The sequence below is a fragment of the Erithacus rubecula genome, assembly GCF_903797595.1.
Source record: "Erithacus rubecula genome assembly, chromosome: 3".
NCBI lineage: Eukaryota > Metazoa > Chordata > Aves > Passeriformes > Muscicapidae > Erithacus > Erithacus rubecula.
In genome coordinates, this window is record NC_136689.1 from 109,962,193 (window position 1) to 109,986,099 (window position 23,907).

The 23,907-nt window shown below is 36.8% G+C and overlaps 1 protein-coding gene across 1 annotated transcript in view; it reads left to right on the forward strand.

Moving 5' to 3' along the window:
- Window positions 1-8,155: 8,155 nt before the first annotated feature.
- Window positions 8,156-23,907, forward strand: part of RP1 (RP1 axonemal microtubule associated) — a gene marked incomplete at both ends in the record, with an annotated part of 160,715 nt that continues 144,963 nt past the window's right edge. The window contains 3 exon segments of the mRNA XM_079299550.1: window positions 8,156-8,794; window positions 10,215-10,386; window positions 13,039-18,588. Of these exon segments, the coding sequence (XP_079155676.1) occupies window positions 8,156-8,794; window positions 10,215-10,386; window positions 13,039-18,588 (6,361 nt within the window).

Below are 23,907 nucleotides of genomic sequence, written 5' to 3' on the forward strand. Positions count from 1 at the left end.
TTGGAGGTGGTTTGGGTTGTTTCATCCAGGCACACTCAGATTTGAGTTGGATATTTTGGCTTCTGAATCCTGGGCAGATGCAGAGCCTTTAGATGGAGAAGGTGTTTGTGTGTGTGTGTGGGGGGGGTGTCTATATTTAACACTATTTTTGTGTCAAAGAAATGGGTATTGAAAACAAGGAATAAAATAAGGTGTGTCTTGCCACTGGACATTTGTAGCTGTGAAGTCTGTCGTGGAATAAGATGTTGAGCACTCATCAGTCTGTTCCTGCTCACAGCTAGACAGGAGGAGGAGCTCTGAGCTGGTTCACTGACTTGCAGGCTTAGATACACAGGCTTAAACCCTTGCTCTAAATCAGGCACTGATCTGGATCTCTGGAGTGGGAAGAGCTCTTTAACCAGCAGCCAGAGGAATGGAGGACAGCAACAGCTGGCTGCATGGCTGTGAGAGGGGATGGTCAGGTTTCTTCAGGCAAGATTGGCAAAGCAGTGCATTGCACCAAAGATAAGACATTAAGCAGCTTAAAGTTGTCAGAGCTGGAATAGTTGTACACGTGCCCAGCAGCAAAGCTGTGCTTTTTTAGCAGTTTGGGAGCCTCAGGAGTCTGGGCACCTACAGAAGTAGGCAGTAGATCAGAGCAAGTGTTTGAAGATGTAATTTTTTACTTTAAAACTTTTAACTTTAATTTTGTAGAAGGAAAAAATGTGAAATATCTAAGCCATCAAGGAAATAAGACCAGATCCTAGAAAAAGGTTTTATGATGTCCTCCCAAAGGAACCAAAAGTTCTGTCCCTCATTGTCACTTATGCCACTGGAGACTTTTTTAGTTTATGCTTCACAATGTCTCCATGAAACAGGAAAGTTGGCAAGGCCACTGCATAGAATTTTAGGTAGCAAAACTGAGGCACATGGTAAGGTAAACTGAAAACAGCTTGGCCAAGGAATTAATGTGCTTCCTGCTTAATCCTTTTCTTTGGTTATGCTCTTTGGGACATGCAAGAATAATAGTTATAAATTCACAGATTGTTAAGAAATACAAGAAAGGTAGAAAATCATAAAATAGATATTGTGTGACAACCCTAGCTGTCTTAATAAGAGACATTTTCAGTAAAACATTGTTTTATAACCAACACAGTAAGAAATCAATCTTTAATAAGCTGACAGCACTGACTGGATTTGCAGTTAGTTGTAACTTGACTTTTTTACAAATCATGATGTGCTAAGTTTGGTACACAGATGACTGCACTATTAATTTTGTGAAAGGGCTGCAAGGGTCATGAAAGCAAATATTCAGGGAAGAAAAGAAACCTTAAAATATTATAAAGGAAGAAAACTAGTGATACGGAAAAATTTCTAGTCGCTTTTTGTCCTGTATAGAGAATTTGAGAAGCTCTATAGGCATTCACACATCACTGCAATAACTTGTGTAAATGTAATGTAAACAAATGAAAATGCAGTCTAGGATGAATTTTTTTTCAAATGTTTGCACTCAGAAAAAAAGGAGAGCATGGCTGACCCTTCAGTTAGTATATATGACAGAGCAGAAGGTAAGTGTAGATGGTTGAATACATCTGAGGCAAAAAGGTAAGGAAAACTAATCTGAGAATGGTTATGCATTTAAATCTCAGCTAGACTGTACATTCCAGAATTAAATTCTAGCTCACTTAAAAATAATAGGTTAATTTGTACTTCTAGAAGGGCAGACATTTCCCAGAGGGATCTGTCTACTGAACACAAATGGGTATTCAGATTTGAGTTTGAGTAGTGGTGGTCAAAAACCAGAACAATTCAAACAGATTTTCAGTTCAGCTAACCATTCAGGCAGAGTACTCTTAAAAGCAGAGCTCTGGTTTTATTTTGTTTTGTTTTCCTCCCCAGAGTCATACTTTTTTTCCTCATTCTGCATCCTCAGCTGTTGGTTATCAAATCTCTGTTGGAGAATTTAATGAATAAAAGTCTGCGAGGATTAAATTGATAAGAAGTTCATGTATATCAAACAGCAAAATGCTGCTGTAATGTGATGGTTCAAAATCTTATCAGTAGTAACATATTAATAGTGCCACACTTTTTGGAAAGCTTTGCTGGAAAGGATGTAAACAGGGTGGGCACACTGAAGGGAACTTAACCCAGACCCCTGCTTCTAATGTAATAATTTCCTTTTTAGCTTGATAGCAGTTTCCTAGTTCCATACCTTACTGAGCAGCCCAATTAAAAAACAACAACAAAAAAAACTGAAACAGAAATATAACAGGTTGCAGGGACTTGGAAATATAAGGCACCTTTTCAATTTTTTCTTGGGGCAGGAGATCAACAGTAACACTTTAACTGGTGTAGCAACTGCCCTTTCTAAAGAAATGACTCATACTTCAATGATAAAAATACTCAAGTGTTAACTGCTGCTCCATCTGGCTCTGACTTAAACAAAGGGTGTCATTCAGGGGTAGGATTGCCAGGCAGGAAAGTCCTCATGGAACTCAGGATAATGCTGCAGAAAAGGCTGCTTATGCTCCTCAACCTGGGATGCTGATTATCTGCTAATGCAAAAAGGATGTGTCAGCAAACATACGAATATAATTGCTGCCATATTTTTCTTTCTTGAGCATCAGTTTCCTAGGTATGAGAAAGGTCTTGAGAAGTACTGAGGACTTGTAGAAGGAAGTGGAAGATGTAGGTTATATTTAGGTACTTGTAATGTTTAATCAATTCAGTGACTTAAGAAAAATCTGTAGAAAAGAACTTCATTTCAGCTTCACTACAGCTCAGGCTGGGCTGAACTCAGGAGGTTGTGTGTTTGCTTAGGGTGCTGGACTTAGCCCTTTTGCCTCATATTAAAGTGAGCTGGAATTTCAGGCTAATTTCAGGCACTGAACCTTCCACTGGCTGTATCTCTTTCACTGCCTTCCTAGAGGACAGTGTTTGGAAAAAAAAGGGAAAACATCCACTGATGCCTGCAGTCATTAGAGTAGATCTTTTGTACTTATCTGCTACGTTCATAAAGAGCCAAGCATGAGCTTTCTTCTTTTTGCTTCTTTTCAGTGAGAGACAAGACTTCTCACTGAAACTTAGTGACTCTCACAGTGATATGGTCATAATTTCAGTTATTGCCCAGTAAATAACCCTCAAATAGGACTAAGAGGGATACTGAGTACAGATTAAGTGCAATATTTAGTATTAGAAACTAGCACTGAAGATATTTTGGAGATAAACAGGTTTGTAATTTAAAAGCAAGAATGACAGCAGCTCAGAAAAATGGTAAATGTGCTTGCCTTTACAATTTTAACCAGTGATATATTTTCTCACATGGCCTGATTTTGCTTGCTTCTATTTTCTGGACTAATTTTGTGTTCCCTAGGTTTTCTTTGTTATAGGTTTATAGATAAAGAACAACTGTTCTCCAGATCTTAAGACTAAATATTTTATTGCAAAATTTTAATAATTCCATGGATGTTAGCCAGGCTGCCCACATCAGTGGATGAAAGGTGTTTCTGTGTCAACATTGATTGCTTTAGGACAGTGATATTTTTTTTTTTTGTAGCTTGTTCTCTTTAAGCCTGAATAAAGTGTAATTCTATTGATGCTATTTTTACTATATAGTTGATGATTCCTTCTATCTTTTCAGAATATGTGAAGTGTTTGTAGTACAAGAATGAATGCAATAGACCTTTAAGCTAGATGTGTCTGGACAGAAGCTTTGCAAGCCTTTTGAAGTCTCAGAGAAGTAAGAGGCACTCACACTCTCAAATGGTGACACTTGATTGTCATCTTCACCAGGTCCCAGCAGTATGATCTCCTGAGTCCCCAGCTCTAGTGATGCACTGAAGCCACTGATGGATTAGCTGTTTGTTGAAAGTGTTTTTGCACGCACTGGAAAGTTAATGAAGGTAACAATGATGTTTTAAATCCTACACTGCAGGGAAATCCAACCCAACATAAATCCCTGTTATAAAGAGTTTAGTTTTAAGACATCAGAATATAATTTGCACTTGTTAATTTTCTGAGGAAGTGTAAACAACAGACTACTGACTAGAATACATTAGCTGAAATAGATTATGGACCTGAGTTATTATATCAATATATTATTTTAAAAACCATGTTTATAGCATGTTATAACCTGTGCAACATTATAATTTAATCTTTGTTTGTACCTATGCATTTTATGAAAGTGGAACTGAAGTGGTATTTTGCAACTTTTATCAGTGTTGAATTCTCTACTAAGGAGACTAATTAAGCACTCATGACAGCATGTAGTGGTAGTGTTTACTGAGCAGTGTTTTTGTTACTGTTCTACACAGCTAGTTTGAGAGCTTGGTGTAATCCTGATTAAGCAAAGAATCTCCAAATCAGATTATGCATCTCGTGTCAATCAGATGGAACAATTACCACCTGGGAACGTAGCATTTGTACTGGGAAAAGAAAAAATTTCCACGTTCCATATCATAACTAAAAGACTGTAAAGCATAATCCTTCTATCTCTTCCTGAACTATATTCACACACATCAATAGTCATGGCCTTTTTCCCAACGTGTAGAAATAAAGAATACCTCATGGATGACAAAACTCCCTCAGACTTTCATATTTTAGTAACTCTTGTTAGAGAAACTGTGCAACTATTTTTATTGTGTTATCTGAGTGGAGAAAAAATATGGGAAAATCTTTAGCGCAAAGAGAATCAACTTAAGGAAGTGAATGAATGAAAGCAAAAATTAGAGGTAGCTAATAAGTAGAGGTAGTTAATAAATAGTCTCAGAAGGTGAGTGGTAGAAGCTCCATTTTTAATATATTAAAAATTTTTATCTCTAAAAACTTAGTTTGAATGATAAACCTACTCTGACAAGCCGGTAGATTAGATAACTCACATTCCCCACTTCCATTTTTATTTTATGTGGTTATGTGACTCTCTTGAGCAATCTGAGTAAATAGAAAATTATGCAAACAAAATATTTAATAGTTAAATAGTGTTTTAACATCATACAAGAAGACTTGCTGGATGGGATGTTAGACATTCTGCTCTGAACAATGGCTGCCTGTGGTGAACCTGGTCTGATGATTCACATTAGCTGAGATTAAGCAAGTGGATTATGATGTTTTTCCTGGCTGAGCATACTTGGAATAAGACTAAGGATATTGTTTCATGCTGCGTAGATGACCACAAGTACAATTTATAAATCTCTGAAAACAAGCTATACTCTTTTTTATTTACATAGGACTGTGGGTGAGTATGATAAAATTATATGTAGTGCTTACCAGCTCTATGGCATTGAAGGTATTCTTATGTATGTAAGAATACTGTCTTTATAGAATTTAGTTTTGTGCATAAACATTGCTTGAGTGGTTTTGCTTGTAGAATGGAGGGAAAAGATTAAATTCTGATTTATGTTAGATTTTCTTGGAGAATAATATTTTAGTTGCCAAAGTATCTTAATAGGCATCCTATTTCATGTAATATTAGTTATTTCTTAATTTTAGAATTATATTATTTAAGTATGAAAATTGATAGTATTTTTATTATGAAATTAAGGTATTATGTGGTAGCCTGTAGTATGAAAAAGTAGGTTCCACAATAAATTGATTTTTCATTGTTGAAATGTTTTGTTTGTAAAAGGTAATTATAAGGTATCTAAAATATGCAGAAGCATTTTGGTTACTAAAATTAACTCTAGAAACATAAGACCAAAATAAGACCAAATAAAGGTCTAGCATCCATTTTGCTAAATAAAACTTATTTTTCTTAGTTATGTGCATTCAAATTATTTTGTGTTTATGCTGAAAGTTGTGTTTTTTCTTTATTGATATGTATATTCCCTCTTTGTCTTGGATTTCAGTACTTCCACAGTGTCAAGACAAAGCATGATAATTAGCTCTTTGTAAAATATATTGCATTTGTCTTTGAAATGCTGGTGCTTATGTAACTGAATGTTTTGCACAAGCACAAATATCTAGAACAGCTTCTGAGATGCTAATTCCAAAGTGATTAATGTCACTGATCTCATGACAAAATCCACCTATTTTATCTCTTGTAAGAGTGAATAATCAAATCACACAGTTATATGAAATTCCACTCCATTTTCACAACGTGTTAGAAGTACAGTAGAGAGGAGCTGAGGAGCTGCATCTGTTTGTTTGTCTCTCTGGCCATTGTTGACAATGGCACTTTTCCCCCAAAGATCCTGGACTGGACTCTCAAACTCCCATCTTAGCCAGCTGAAATGGAGTGACATAACACAGTTCACTCAAGAACTTCTGTCACTGCCTCTTTCACTTCAGTAGAACTCTGTGAAGAGAGTAGGAAAGTTTGTGTTGAAACTAGAAACAAAAATGCCCTTACAGATTTACTCCAGGCATATTCAGCTTAGCAGAATGACACATGCAGCATGAAATGCCTCATTCAAATTGTGTCCCTAGTCTTAACTCACTTGTCAAACTCTCACTATAGAAGCATAGTGAAAATTTACTCAGCTAATCAGTAGATGTGTAAAAAAAGATGAAAACTGTAGCTCTCAGTGGTTTCAGTTGAAGTGGAGCTGCTCCTTCCTACAGAAAATAAGCCATTTCAGCAGCTGGGTTGTATAAGCTGCTGCAGCCAACCTTGAAAATTTCTTCTTGCATATCCCTTAATTATTTTTTTAATTATTTTTTAGGTTATTAAAATTTATTTATTTATTTTAAATGGAATTATGATTATGCAAATCAATCTTAGAGTACATCATTCTAGTGCAATCTCATTTGGCTATTTTTAAGTTTTAGCACTTAGAGAAGACTATTTTGCAGCATAAATTAAGATGGACTAAAGACATTTCTTCCTGTGTTCTGAATAGTATTCAAAATAACTAACTTCTAGTGAAGGCAAAACACCTGAGCTGAAGCTGAAGCATTATAGGAAAAGCTGTAAGATCACAGTAAGATAAGATCTTGTAAAATCTGGCTTTATTTGAACCTTCACTGTCTTGAAACATATAATTTTCTTGTCAATTTCAGAACTGATATATACAGTATTAAAATAATCAGAAGATGATTTTCCATAGCTTCATTAAGTAAAATATATGGTAGCCAGAGATTGCTACATTACTCAATATGGCTGCTATATTAAGATTACATAATAAAAGAATTTAATCTCTTCTATTTTGATGACAAGTGTTCCCTGAAGCTGCTATGTAGCTTTTCAGTAAAAGTCTACTAAAACTGTTTCCCTGAGGCTAATTAGTTAAAGTTTTTACCCTGTGTTTCAGTGAAAGCAAGCCAATTATTAAGAAAAAGTTATTCTAGGCACTTAAAGGGTTGTCATTACAGTATCTGTATTTAAATTGGATTAAAATTGAAAGATTGCTCCTCTATTTACAAGCATGAAGATTATCAACATGGGTGTCAGAAATAATTTGTTGTTCATAAAACCAGTATTTAAATGTTTTCATTTCAAGGCAATTTGTCCTGAAGGATACCTGAATATTTTTGTGTCTTTTTGAGGAACTTAAAGATTTTCTTTTACTAAAATGTATAAATACAACAATGTATAAATATATAAATACAACTGTTGTAGTAGATACGTACTGTGAGATATAAAACTTGTAATAGAAAAGCAAATAATATGTCAATTTATGATAAAACTTCACTCTAACAATGTTTTGGGCCTTATGGTATAGATTACAGTGCTGAAAGTCAGGAGATTTTTGTCTGATTTCCAAGTTTTTGCCTTGGTATGAAACTAGTGTATAAGATCAGACTTTCAGTTTAGCTATTTTGGACTAAAAAAGGCTTCTATCAAAGCACAAATTGTTCCCTCCTACAAGGACTTTTCTTAAATATCTTAAATGTGAAATGTCATTAGCTTTGTGTTCAAGAGAGGATGGACTGACAAACCACCTCCTTCTAAGTAAAGGTCTCTTGTACCAAAATGATAGGAGATTTGAAATTGCACTGGAGAGTTTTAGGAATACTTGCAAGTAGAGGTATGCTAGCTTAATCTGACAGTATTGGAGTCTTTGTGGAATTTAGTGATAACAGCTTGAATCCATTTAAATCAAATGATTTTTGGCACAACACGCCACTGTTGGTTTCTCATAAATCCTCTTTCTGCTCCTTTCAAAATGTAGATCATAATTTTGCTAGTCACAGGGAAAGTTTTACATCCATCTCCTCTTTCTTCCAGATTGCTATCAAAATGAGTGAAACACCTTCAAGTAGTTACTCAGTGAATCATCCAAACTCCTCCGAGAGTGAACAGAGTTTGTCCACGCGCCATTTGAATGTTACCGAACCTGTCGTGGCAAAACGGATTTGTTTCTATAAAAGTGGAGATCCCCAGTTTAATGGAATCAAAATGGTTGTTAATAGCAGGTCTTACAAGACATTTGATGCCTTGCTGGATAGTTTATCCAAACGGGTCCCGCTCCCTTTTGGAGTAAGGAACATTAGTACACCGAGAGGGAGACACAGCATCACCAACTTGGAGGATCTGGAGGATGGAAAATCCTACATTTGCTCCCATCAGAGGAAAATGAAGCCCATCAACCTGGAACAGGCGAGCAAAAAGCCACTGCCCTGGCAGATCAGCAGGCCTGTCAGCGCTCGTCGTCGAGCTGTGCAGTTGGCAAGGCAGAATGAAGATGGGTTTGGCCACCGAGAAAGCAGAATTACAACACCCAAAAAGATGCTCGTTTTCAAAAATGGGGATGTACGGCTCAGGCGCACCATAGTTTTGGGAAAGAAAAATACACAAACATTTGAGGCCTTTCTGGATTATATGAGTGAGTTGATGCAATACCCAGTTGCAAAACTCTATACCACTGATGGCAGAAAGGTGAGAAAAAAGATGAGTACTGACTTTTTTTTTTTTGTGATTTCTTCTAGATTATTTAAAATTTAAAATAAGTTGTATCCATGATTGAAACATGGTCCTGATGTATGACCTGATGTGCTAAATTTCATCTCTTTGCTTTGTAAGCTTTATTTCCCCTTCAGAAGGGCTGCTGGCTTGGAGGAAATATGCTGGAATCTTGGCAACAGAGGGAAGTTAGTGAGGACGCATCTCATTTTAAGTAAAAAAGAAAAAACATTTTTTTTTTCTCTTACTCAGGCCTCTTTAAGGCATGCTCCCAATTCTTTACTTTTATCCATTTACATAAAACCTTCCTTTAGTCTTGATGCTGTTTATCTGAGATTTTTAATGTTTTAGAACATGATAAGTAGCATCTAATACCCACACATATTTTTATCACAGCACAAGTGCAGAGTGGTTTGCCATTAATGACTTGGAGCTCTGACATCTGATTATCTATTATAGTTTCAAACCATGGACCAGGTTTTGCACCTCTAAACTCAGGTGATGCAGCACTAATAATTCAGATTTTAGTCTCATGTGCTGTTTGTATAATTTTATCTCAGTGTTTTTTCTCCCTGTTGTTTAATCGCAGAAAAACACTTATAGTTACACTTAGCAGATATCCCTGTTGTTTAATCGCAGAAAAACACTTATAGTTACACTTAGCAGATATCTAGAAAGAGAATTCTGTGCAGAATTCTAAGAGTTTAAAAAAATCTCCTGTTTACCCTTCAGTGGTTGAAATTGTGTATTAGGTTGGGAAACTGTCCATATTACCTATGAGTTAGTGAAGTACAATTTGTAAGCATTAATTGGCAATATATTCTGGAATATACATTCAAAACTGTCAGACAAGGATCTGAGCCCCTTGATTCAGTCAGATCTGATAAAATACTCAAGTAGAGGGTCAGACTACATGACCTCCAGTGGTCTTTTCTAAAGTATATAATGCTCAGTGATGATATCCTTTTCCTTTGTGGAAGTATGAGTCAACTGCTTGTGCTGTATTCTGAATTTTTCTCCAAGTATCTCTTCATGTGTATACCTACCTCCAAATGCATATTCATATTTCATGGCTATGAACAGTCACTGTGCAATGATGAAACAAAATTACATGTGCAAACACTTAAATTTTAAGAAAATTTTGATCTGGATCCAAGTTTCTTCTTGAAGTAATTATCCAATATATTTATGTAACAAGATATATCCTCACAGAAGTAGGAATTGCCTTATAGGAATTGAAAAATTAATTCTGTGCTGTGATACATATTTAATAGTCTGCTTGAAATGAATGTAGAGACTAAGAAGTGATGATATTAAAGCTTGAAAGGGATAAATCTCTTACATTATTTTTTGGTGGTTACTAAGGCAGAGAATTTAATGTTACTTTTTTTTCCAGGTTCCTAATCTTCAGGCCCTGGTATTGTGCTCTGGAGCTGTAGTTGCAGCAGGGAGAGAGCCCTTTAAACCGAGCAATTACGAATCCCTTGGGTTTCTGCGGCCTGCTAAATTGCTTGGAATTGGAAATCGTGTGTACCCAAAAGCAAATGCCAAGCCAGAAAGTGAGAAGAGTAAGTTCTTTGAATTAATTTGTATTTTATTAATTTGTTTATCTCTCTCAGCATAAGACATAAACAGTGACAATCTTACTAGGATCAAGGATATTCAGAAAGGCCAGTTGAAATTCTTTATATCTGCTGTGACTCCTCTATAAGCTTATGAAAGATCAAAGTGTTAATTCTCTTTTTAAAATGCAAGTTTCTGCTAAGTACTCAGCTAGTATGTATATTTCGTTTCTGACAGACTTACTTAGAACATGGATGAAAGTCTATGAGTATATTTCATTTTAATTCACTTGATTGCCATTGTAATTAATTTTTTGGTGCCACAATTAATAACAACAATGGTAAAAGTAAAACCTCAAGCTACTTCAGGTTCTCATTGAATTACTTGGGCAAAACTTATGTTCAGTTTTTAGGACTCAACAAATGGAGGTTTGAGTTGTCATGAATTCCCTTCCCTTGTTGCATGCTTCGCATAAATAGGAAAACTAGTGTAGCATCCATCCACTCTCAAATTCATGTTTTTGAAGCTGTTTTTGCCTAAACTGAGCCAATCATATATCCTTATGGCTGTTTTATATTTTTTTAATAACTTTGGGAAAAATCCACAAATATGTACTTTCTCTTTGATTACTTGCGGAGTTGCTCCACTGATAAGGCCAGGAAGAGTGTGAAATGACCAGTGGATGATCAAGATAATGAGGGGCTCTTGGAGAGAAGCCAGGCTAGACAAATAGCCTGAGGTCGAGGGAAATGAAATGCTGAAGTACCAGAGATTTAGGTCCTGTGGGAATTCCTGACATTAGAGCATGATGTAGGGTTGGGGTACTGTCTGCAGGAACTTCCTTAATCCAGAGGTACTCTCTTCTTTTGCTACAGCTTCATGCTGTACTGGAGAACCCAGGGAACACTGTAATTGTTACTGTACTGGGGCTTTCCACAGTAACCCTGACAGTGCCATGGAACACGTTTTTATATAAGACATTTGATATCCATTTGCTTGAGGGAGTTTCATTCACAGTCCTTGCACTTTATTATCTCCCCACTGAGTTATTAATCTTAGGTTTTTTTAGCCTTCATGTGCTTTGATTTGCACAGCTTGAGACTTGTTTCCAGAGCATAACTAATGAGTCAAGAGACAATGAATAAGAACATTTTGAGAATAAAAGTTCTGCAGAAATAAAAATCCTACCCAGATTTTGCTCTGAGACAGAGACTGAGCCTTGCAATTGTAGAAAATCTCAGTTGCTGAATCTGATTATCTCCTGCTTCTAATTCTTAGTTAACAGCAATCACAGAAGGAGGGAGGAAAAAACAACCCTCTTTTTGTCTTTAGCGTGAGAATTTAAACAGTATCAAGTATAGGAGATATTATTGATGATATGAAAATGAAAAATGGAAATTTCAGCATGTTTGTTCCAATTGCATATTCTGAGACAGAGAAGGTGAGATTTTTACTCTGTGAAGCATAAGTTCTGGTCTGTGTTAGAAGAGTTAGTACAAGCTTTTGTCTCTTATTCAGTTTGTTGTAAAGCATATGCTTGGGAAACTGAAGTTATAGACATTTTTATATAATGGTAATATTTTACTGTAAAAGTCTTGACATGAGACCATTTTAAAACCAAACAAACAAAAAAATAAATTCAAGAAATGTAGGTAAGGTAATATCGCATGTGTTGAAATGCTTTTTGCAAGTGAAACCTATTAAGTGGTGGATCATGGATATCAGTGGCCGTTGTTCATACCTTGGTGTGGTCGTACATGCATTGTTTCCCTTGCACATGCAGAAGACCTTGGAAGACAGCAAAACTTTATTCTTGTCTCATGTGCTTTGAGCTCTTAACTTGTCAGTGACAACTGGGTGAGAGAGATGTGATAAAATTTTTTAAAAGACACAAGTTATTGCAGAGTCATCAAAACATATTGTGGGAATATATATTGTGCTAACATATCTTCTTTATAGAAGGCCAGTCCTGAGGACTGGATATGAACGCTTTCCTCACGTGTCAGTGACATTACAAAGAGTAGTTACTCATGTACTGTAGATTGTTAGATTAAGCCCAGGGACATACATATTCACCTTGACTGACATGTTTTAGTACTAACTGTAAGAACTAATGGGAAATGATATATTAGTGATCACTAAAGCATGAAGAAGAAGTAAAGCTGGAAGCTTGAAGCCCAAACAAGTAAGCCCCTATGAATCCCTTGAAAAGCTCCAGGCAAACTCGGCTCTCAACCAAGTATAAAATTAGATCATCTAGTACTTTTTTAGGCTTTGGAGCTTTAAATAAGACTATTGTTCTGGCATTAGAAAGAACTTATTGTGAAATAAAATTAAGTGGACAAATATTTAAATGGTTAATTCTTTTTAAAGACTTATTTATATTTCTTTCTCTGAAAAACTTCCTAGAAGAATAGCAAGATTGCCCATTGTTTTTTTCTGTACTTTCTAATGCAAAATAAATAATAAAAAAACCCAAAGCATGTGAAATAACACACTTCATTAGCACCTTTAATACTAATTTTTCTCCTTTCTTCTTTTCTCCTTCTTTTTGCCTGTCTGCTGTCTCATCATCTGGATCCTTATCCATGGTATTTGTCTACTCTACTTTCTGTCTACTGAATGAATCTGCATTCTTTCAATGTAATTATTGGTAGTGAGAGGTGAAACGGACTCTAGTTCAAGATCTCAGATATTCTCAGTTTGTTCTGATAAAGAATTCAGCAATGATAACAACTCAAATGATAACAACTCAGATTCTTCCTATGTTCTTGACAGCCAAAATGGGATAGAAGGAAATCAGTCAGTTATTGGTGAAGGCTTGTCTGTGGCGCAGTATCAAGACGACATTGAGAAATCTGTTCATGTTAATCAAGATGGCAGTATCACAGTGGAAATGAAAGTTCGATTCAAAATTAAAGAGGAAGAAACCATTAAGTGGACAACCACTGTAAGTCGTGCGGGCCTTTCTGATGACAAAAAAATCTCCATTTACAATTCTTCTGCAATGAATGTGGAAGACTGCTCATCCAATGTAAATACATCAGACTGTATAAATACAAAAGATGCTTCATTTTTGAAGAGCTGCAATAAAGTAGAGGAAGACTCGTTACAGCAATCCAATGAGGAAGTGTCAGACAAAGAATCAGAATCTGATTTGAAAACTGCTGACTGTATTGTCTCTGAGAAGAGCAATTCTGCAGAGTTAGATGTAGGCAGGGTACCTGAGGAAAATATCAAGCCTCACTTTTATAGGCCTCCCACCCCTGGGCCAAGGTGTGTCAGACAAAAGAAAGCAGTAGTTGAAAGTGTTACCTTGGTATCTGAGAAAGAGGTTCAAGAGAAGACAATAGGACAGTTTTCCTACAGTGAGGAAATAGAGAATGGGGAAAAAACATCTGAGTATTGCATGGTAGCTCATTCAAGCAGAAAAAAATCAAGTGTCTGTAATCCAAAGTTTAATGAGATGAATGACAATGCTTTATTAAAGCTTTCTTCAGAGAATATAAAAGAAGAAATGCTTTTAAAAGTAAGCCACAAAAGTAGTGAGTTAATAGAAACCACAAATACTGAGACATTAGAAGTGCCTGATGAGGATGACATGGTACAAAATATATTGGAAAAATCAGTTGTGGGACAAGGTGCACATAGTAGTTTAGTATCAGCCTCTGAAGCTAACATCAGTGGTTTCATACCATCATCAAAAACTTATCAGACAGGTAGGCCAGGTACAGCAGATCACATCCATAAGTCATATGATATTAAACAAATAAAAAGATCAGTGAGTTCTTTCATTACGTATTCAGAGTTGTGTCAGTCAAAAGAAGAGTTAAAATGCCAAGCTACTGATTTAATAGCTGTTTCTCAAGATTCAGCCTGTACTGGACATAGTCAGATGAAGATGATGGCACATCCATGTAGTAAGAGTCCTACTGAGAACGTAAATCCAACAACTGGATTCTTTCCTAGTGTTACTGAAAGTGAGAGTCAAATCTGTACCACGACTGAATCTGTGATGACACCACTCATTGAGGACAGCCAATCTACATCATCCCTCACCAAAAAGAAGAAGAAGAAAAGAAAATCACCTAGCTTGCTAGAGCAAGGTACATATGAAAATCAAGATCAAGACATTTCAGAGGCAATTAAAAGTGAAGGATTGCATATTACACGGGATTCCACAAGAGAGGCTGTGGATAAATACTCTGAAATGCCTCAGAAAAAAGGATCTGAATATTTTGCAAAAAACAATGATGGATCTGCCAATTCAAACAAAACCATATATCTTGAAGATGAGTTCTATCACCAGGATTCTGTAGAACAAAATGGATCATCATCCTCTAATAAAAAAAGAAGAAGTAATAACAAGAAGTTAGCCAAGATAAAATTGAAGTCAGGCAAAAAAAGTAGTATAATTTCATCTGCAAAGAGTGAAGATGGTCTAATGGCAGCTGATTCAAACAATGAATCTGGACACAGTCAGGATGCCCTTAGTATTGACAAAGAAGGCTCACATCTTATAACCAGTTCTTCCAAACAGATACCTAACTCATCAGTGACTTCAAAGCCATTGTCAGAAGTGCCAAAAAATCCTACCTTTGAAAAAGAAAAGAATAATTCAGAACATTTGCTGTCAAAGAAAGAGAAAAAGCAGAAGGCGATGAAGAAAAATCTAGGTAAAGGTGTAAATAAGATAAATATGTCAGAGAGTGCCATTACACTAGAGGCTCTAAACCAGGAGAGTTTTCAAGAGGAGGGTGTTGAACATTCACGTGAAAACTATGTCCAAACTTGGCTGAAAAATTCATTATCAAATTCTGTCTTACCCCCTATAAAGAAAAAAGAAGGGACTGCAGAGAATAGCAACGCCTCTTCTTTTCCTAAAGAAAATACTGATGCTTCCATAGAAAAAGAAGCTAGATTTATCACAAATAGCATACGTGTAACTGGAAAAAAACATCTACTTGAAGATAATCTAACAAAAAAACCATTGAAGCCTATTGGTAAAATGAGAATTTCAGAAGACTCGGCCAAACATTCAGATGAAATACAAACTGACTTCTTAATTCATTCTAATGCATCTACAGTAAAAGAAACCATGTATTCACTAAAGTCAGAATTTCACCAGGACAGCAAGCTACAATTGTTTCATGAAGAACATGACACTGATAAAAAGATGGCAGAAGCTGACGTTCACCTTACCAACCTATACCAAAGAAAAAGATCTGAAGTTGCTGTTCAAGCTGATTGCACAATTGTAAGTGAGAAGATTGGAATTGAAGTTCAGAATAATTGCATGTCTAGCATGTTGCTGCATGAACTACAATCAGCTTTGCTTGGTCTGCAGAAAGAACATAGTGGATGCCTTGGAAAATCTTGCAGCTTTTCAGATCTTTCTCCTGCAGCTTTTGGTTCTTCTTCCAATGCCCTCCTAGCTTGGCTACTTTTACTGAATCTGAGAGAGAGTTTGATTGGGACAACCACAGATGATATGCACAAAAATGCCTGTAGCTGTTCTGAAATATTTATGCAGTTAAAATGTCTGAAACAAAGTGCAGCTGTAGAACAAGCTGATGAGCTGAAGGCTGTCTTCTCACATCTCCAACAATCAACAGAAAATAACTTATTACACTTAAGAAAGGAACTTGAAAAGCAGGACTCCACACATGAGAATATCCCCATATCTGAAATTCCTGGTGATGTGCATTTGCATGAATGCAAAGAATCAGTTGAGCCTTGTATTGCAATGGACAGTGTCAATTATGAAGAAGCTCTAAAATTAACTGGAGAATCAGAAAGCTGCTTTGACATAGAGAGGGATCTTTGTAAAGAAACAGAGACTTCAGACATGACTGCTCCCAAAACACAACTAGATGGTCAATATGCCAATACTAATTCAAATACCTGTAGCCTTCCATCAGCTGTAGAGACACTGGAAGGAAATGAAGAAATGCCTGATAGCCTGTATGAACAAACTCAAGATACATCATTTATTAATGAAGAGTCAGAGTCTTCAGTAGAACCTAATTCCACAGCTCATAGCGAAACTTCTAATGATAACAATTGTATTTTAGATCAGGATACTTCTGAGTTAGAAGGTGAAAAAGGCATTGTATCTGTTACAACTGATAAAAATGAAGATGAGGCTGTTGGTCCAAGGATGGCAGATATTGACAAAACCCCAAAAAACCAACCTACACTAGATGCTGAAACCTCTGTAGAATATAATAATGAGGATTATTCTGTACAGGGTGACAAGGAAGATGCAGAAATATCTGAGGAAACCTCTGAGAGGTTATCTACAGTCTCTCCATTATCATTTCGTTATGAATCAAAGCACATTACAGAATGTGACATGACTGAAGGAGAACTGAAATTACAAGTAGAAGAACCAGAGAATAAAATGTGTTCTGACACCTCTCAAATGAAAAAATGCTTAAAAAGTCCTGCTACTTCAGACTGGTCAGATTACAGACCAGATAGTGAAGAGAGTGATTACAACTTTAGAGCATCCAGTGACTTGACCAATGAAAGTGGGGAGGAAGCACTTGAAAAGCATTATAATACTGGCTATGTAAAGAGAACTATTGAAAGACTCTATGGCAAGACAGAAGCTTCATTTAAACCTGACTTTCACAAAGGATTTCCTTACACGTCAAAAGTATTTCAAGCTGATACTGGAGGATTCCACTCTGCAGTGGGGGAAAAAATAATTTATTTTTCTCAAGAATCTTTATCTTGTTCTGCAGAGAAATTGTCACATTCTTCATTACCATCACAAGAATATCCAGTAAAAGCAAACAAAGATGACAGTGTATTGAGAAGAGAAAAGACTCCTTTACCAACACCACAATCTGCTCTTAACAGAGAAGAGACAAGTTATGCTAATGACTGTTTAGGGGAATCTCCAAATCAACCTTGTCAACCTAGCATTCAGGCTAGTGAAGATGAAGGAATATTGATAGATAAAGGCAAATGGCTTCTGAAAGAAAATCATTTGATAAGAAGGTCACCACCTGAACGGATTGGAATGTACGGTAATTTGGATACAACATCAATCGAAAGTGATGAAGTTCCATACTCTCACTTTGGCAATCTGGATCAGTACCCTGCCCTTGATGAGATCCCTTCTTCAGAGCTTGAAGACATGGTGAAACCCCCTGAAAAATTTTGCAGCTACTTCAATATGCCTCATAATAGTGATTCAGACCCCCTTCAGGATGAGTCAAATTCAAAAGGCAAATCTAGTCGCAATGGTAAGATCCTTCCTGCACCAACCAAAGACAAGACCAATCCATCAACCGTGGTAGGTTCTACTTCCACACAGGCTGACACCAATTTTCCAGCCTTTTCATCTGCAGAATTTAGATTGCCTGATAACAAGGTGCATCCATTGGAAAAGCCTTCAAATGCTGTACCCATACAGTCTCAGCCAACTAATGTTAATAATGATGATAGAAGTGCTCTTCATGAAGAAGATTCTCTGGATAGACTCCATGCCATATGTGGCCAACATTGCCCAATACTGATGGTAACAATAATACCAATTAATGAGGAACAGAGAGGATATGCCTACCAAAAGGCATCTGATATTGAGAACCAGCTGGGTCCATATTTGTTGGCCAAAAAGACCAAACATTCAGAATGGCTGGGTCAATACCTGGCAGACAAAAATATTCATGTGACTTCGAAGAATAACTCTATCAATAAGATTGCTAATAATATCTTTAATAGATTTTATGCTGATAACACTTTAGATTTTATTAGTAACTGTGGAATACTTGCATCCTCATCTTTGAAGGATAGAAATATTTTAGGGGAGTTACATATTACCGAGGATATCAATGTAAACCCCACAGAAGCCAGAAATTGTCAAAATAGTGTATCCAAACACATACCCAGTGATCTTGTCACAGGCACAAATACTGAGCTACCCAATGGAAAGACAAAAATATGTCAAAACTTAAGAATAAATGTAATTTATATTGTTGAAGAAAAATTTTCTCCCATGTTGGCAGATTCAGCAAAAATCTGTCATTCTGAAGCATTTCTGAAGTGTGACACTTCCTTAAATAGCATTGAACATAAAGACTCTGAGAATCTGAAAAACAAAAATGCCTTTCCTACAGAAGAAGAAGAAGAAGAAGAAGAAGAAGAAGAAGAAGACAAAGAAGTAGTTTGCTCTTCTACAATGAACATTGGAAATAGTAAAGATAAGAAAAACTTAAAATAAAGATCTTGGAATTTTCATTGCATTAGGTTAGTGAAAACATCTTCAGAAAAAAAAATCATATCATATACTTCTGAACAATGCAACCAATAAAACTCCCAGTGTGAATAACTAGAAAAAAAAAAAGTTACAATTGTATATCAGTGCTGACATACAAATATTAATTAAATTTTTGTGGGAACCATCATACGAAAAAAAGTTGTTCTTCTAAGGCAATAATTTATTTGCTAGGAAACTGTTTTTCCCTGAAGCATTATCTGTTAAGAGATAGTTGTACACCAATCATCTAATTTTAGAGAAATGACGGCTGCTTGTTTCAACAGAGAACTGAAGTTTGAAATACCTGCCCAAGCGTTAAGATAAGATTTTTATGTTCCATGACATTTGAGAAGAAGCTTGAAAACTGCTTTTCAGTAGAAATGCTTTTCCCAGAAAAAAATCAACTGATATGTTTAATTTGAAATGAAAAGTAGGACATACTATTCAAATGCTGTAATACAATAACAAGCAGGAAACAGAAGTCATGTTAATTTCATATAGATGTGCATAAAAAAATTGTTGTTTGAGATTTTAAAGGCCAGCTGCTGAATGTGTATGTGAGTAAAGAGATTCTTCCATGTTGGGTCATCCAGACACTGAATAAAGTTGGCCTTTTTAACTCAGGGGACACTAGGAAAGGAGAATATTTAGGAACTGAGAATGGAGACTGTTTGTAAATGGACTTCCTGACTGCTCTTGCCATATTTCCTTCTGAGGCAGCACCACTTACTCTTAAATTTGTTCTACATACACTGAACATTTTAGTTGTGCGTTCTAACTTTACGTGTATCTGTACTTTAGAGATTGTATTTGTGTTTTTGTGTTGTTTTGCTTTGGTTTTTTCTTTTGTTTGTGTGAGCTTTTTGTTTTTTGTTCTGTTTGGTTTTGGTTTTTGTTTAATTTATTTTTGGTTTTTTATGGTTTTTTTGGTTTTTTTTTATATGTTGCATTTTCAAGTCATATGCAATATGTTTCAGGGTCTTTCAATCTGTTGTTAGAGTTATTTTGGATACCTGTTTACAGAATTTTTTTAAATACTGCATGTATTTAGTAAGCACCTACATATGGTTTACAATTTTCAGTAAATTATGTAATACATGGAATTGGAAAATACTTAATGTATATTTTGATTAGAGAAACTATTTCTTTTTTTTTTTTTTTTGTTAGATTTTAGTTTCTAACACTGCACAGTACCTCTCTTCAATGTCAATGAAGTCAGACATATACCTGGAAATAGAAGGTGCTACTTTTCAGGTAGACAATGAGAATTTGGCCATTCTGTACTCTTGAAGACTGTGTCTAGAATAACTAGGATGTACATGCTGTGATAAGCCCTGGGTCATGATCCTTTGATTATCCAGACTGGGGACCTAATAAAAGGCTGACGCAAATTCCTCTTGGCCCAGAGGCTTTGATTGTGTCAGCGTGGGACAGAAGGCACGTGGAAGGGAAGTAGAAGTTAGATGTGAAGCAAAAGGGGTTTGTAGCACAGGTGGGAAACCTAGAAGCACTCCTCAGTGTTTTTAGAAGTTCAGTGGCTGATATATTTCCCCCTAAAAAAATGTTATATTTCTGTTGTTTGAAGCGGTGTATTCTATGTAATAAACTAATGTTATAACTCTAAAGCAAGATGCATTGTCTCATATATTTCACACAAAATAGCTATGTGTTATTTCTTATGCTGCCCTTGTTTCTGATGTTCTTCTGTCCATCTCCACTTCTTGTGGTGTCCTCCTTCACATGTTTTGGAATTGCTCCAAGTGAAGAGTCTCAATGGTATTTTTTCATCCCTTTACATGTCGATAAAGAAATAAAATGTTTATTTGAAAAATGAAACTCAAAATTACTGGAATCTATCTGAATGTCATATAGCATTCTGTAAATAATGTCTAAATGATAGGCAAATTAACAGCTATATATATATCTCCATCACTCACAGTCTTTCTCTTGGATTCACAGCACTCAGTGCTGCATTCACAACACCTCAGTGTTTCCAGATCAAAGTTCAAGAACCTTTAATCAGATCCTTATTACTGAGTTACTGAGAGTTACTTAGCAAACTAAGCATTCAAAACATGAGATGTGAGGTACTCCCTAAGGTTACAATTAGCAGAGACCACAGCAAGTGTTGAGATGAATATTAACTGAAAGGCTTGGTTTTGATCTCTGTACGTTAGCTGAAAGAGAAGGAATAAAATGGTCACCTCAGAGCAGGACAAAAGATTCACAGTGAAATGTACCACTGTCATAGGGTTTATGTATCCATTAGTGGTACAGGGAAGATCAGAGAATAATGGAATCATTTAAGTTAGAAAAGGTCTTTGAGTCCATTAACCCAGAATTGCAAAGTCCAGCATTATACCATGTCCCCAGGTGCCACATCTACCCATCTTTTAAATACCTTCAGGGCTGGTGACTCAGCCGCTTCCCTGGACAGCCTCCAATACTTGATGACCCTTCCAGTGAAGTAATTTTTCCTATCATCCAGTCTCAAATCCAATCAAACCCTGCCTGGTTTGAAGCAAAGATAGAGAATATCAGATGTCTGAGATGCACAGATGAAATAAAATTGTTTTCATAGTTAAAGATTGGAGAAGGCTGAAGAGAGAACCTTGCAATGCTAGAGCAACATACTGATTGACAGAAGCAAAAAAAACCATGAGGAGCAATATGAGCTACTTGAGTAGCATAGAAGAACATATAGCAAGCATTCTGGGATTTATAGAGAGCATGCCATACATCTAGAAGGAACTCAGTTTTTGCCTTACCATAATTTAAAAATAATTTATACATAATTTAAAAATAATTTAAACATAACATAAAGATCAAAGTCCCAGGAACTCTCAGTTTATCTAGTTCAGCCACTTACTAGAAGGAAACAATTAGGTAAGTGATTACATTTAATAATTAAATCTCATTTAAGATCTTTTTCTCTGTAGTCATTGCAACTTCCACCAGACAGATGTTCTAGAGCTTGTGTCCTGCTTCTGGTGTCTGTCTCTAATGTTTCCTAGTTTCCATCCTCAGCCTACTCATGCTTAGTTTATATACATGTGTCCCAAAGCCATCACTGTAATTTACTTAGAAAAGTCTTTTTCTTCTTTATTATCTATCAACAAAATCAGACATTTTCTCAGGTTTTTCTCCCATATAAATATTTTCTCCATTTCCTCTAATCATCATGGTTATAGTCTCTGAAAAGCATAAGGCATATTTCTCTTAATTCTAAGGATGTCAGGGGGAAAAAAAGACCATTTTATTGTTCAATATATCACTATTCAACAACCACCGTGACTTTTACAGCACTAATGATATCAAATATCATTAATCTAATCACAGTGTTGATCCACTGTAAGAGTTATGCAGAATAGTTAATACAATTTTCTCACCTTGTATCACAGATTAGCTCCAGTCAGAACCAAGCCCCACTCAGCTGCTTGCTTACTTCCCCACCAGTGGGACTGGTGAGAGTAAAAGAGAGAAGAATCATGGGTTGAGATAAAGCTTAATGAGTAAAAAAAAGGTGCACACACAAGCAAAGAAAAACCAGGAATTCTAGCATCAGCTAATTTCAGCTGTGGGAAAAGCAGATTACAGCAACCTTTGAGGAGGCTCACACTGCTCTGTTGACAGTAAATGTGTTTCTGTCTGTTGTCTTCCTCAGATCTCACAGTTGTTATTTTTTCCTTATACTCTCAGTTAAATGTGTTCTATCTATGACAATTCTGAAATTCACATTTAGCTTGATGACAGGAGTATCCAGCAGTGATACAATTTCTTTTAATTCCATGCCATTGGTACTTAGCTTCCACTGAATGAATAGTTTGGGTCGCAAGGGGTCTTAGGACCCATCTGGTTCCAGCCCCCCTGCAGTGGTCAGGGACACCCTCCACTTACACCAGGTTGCTCAGAGCTTCATCCAACATGGTCTTGAGCACTTCCAGAGGTGAGGCATCCACAGATTCCCCGGTCAATGTATTCCAATGCCCCACCGCCCTCACAGGGAAGAATTTTCCCCTAATACCTAGTCTAAACCTGTTCTCTTTCAGTTTAAAGCCACTGTCCCTTTTCCTGTGACTACATGCTCTTGTAAATAGTCCCTCCCTGTCTTGCCTGTAAGCTCCATTCAGTTACTGGAAGCCCCCCCACCAAGCTTTCTCTTTTCCAGCTGAGCAAACCTGATTCTCTCAGCCTTTCCTCCTAGCAGAGGTTCTTCATCCCTGTGATCAGCTTGCTGGCCCCCTCTGGATTTTCTTCAAAAGATCAAAGTCCTTCCTGTGCTGCCTGTGTTGGTTTCAGGTGCTTGGGCGGAGGGTTGGCTTCCCCTCAGGGAAAGCTCCAGGTGGCCTGGGAATGGAGGGGGCTGTCCTGTCTCCTGGGGGTTCACAAGTGAGCTGCTGGCACCAATCAGAGAGCTGATTTGGTGATGGACAGCTCGAGAAACCAATGAAAAGTCATTTTGCTTTTACAAATCACAGTGGATCAAGTGCTGGGGGTCTTTTTCGGCTTCCGGCCTCTGGAGGAGCAGGGGTCCCTGGCTGGGGGCCCAGCCCGGCATCCCAGCCCGGCACCGGCTCTGTGGGGAGCTCAGCCCGGCTCGACTCTCCACATACCAGAAGAGGCCTCCAGCTGACTGCATGGCTTCTTCACGATCTGGATACAATTTTAACTTCTTAATGCCTGGATCAGATTCTCAATCCTCTAGGCTGCCCTGAATGAGAAGGGATGAAGAATGAAGTCCACAGAAGTCGGCGGAATGAAGATAAAGTTCGTGATGGGAAGAGATTGAAAAGATGCAGCTGATAAGTAGCTGGAAACCTTTTTTGTGGGGCTATGAGGGGATTGTGACTTCACTAAAATTCCTTTAAACTGTGAAATATACTTGGGGAGGTTTGGTGTGCTTGAGAAGAAGACTTTTTTGCCTTGGGGAAATTGAACTCTCTGATTTGGGACTGGAATATGAACAGAGACATTTGATAGAGAAGGAGATGAAGAGAATTCTGTTTTTCAGCAGCCTGCCTTTAAAAGTGGTACCCCATGTGTGCATCATAACCCATAACACAGCTCCGGAAGGACTGTGGGAATGAGAGGAAAATTCATAGTTCTGTAGGTCCCTGGCAGATGCAGACTGTGAAGGTGAAGACAGCCCCTTAGCCATAACTAAAAAAAGGAACTTTTCTCTCTTAAGTGAACTGAACTGATTATTTGGGTGGACAACTGGCTGAAGTGTTCTCTGTATGTTGTTGGTAAGAAATGT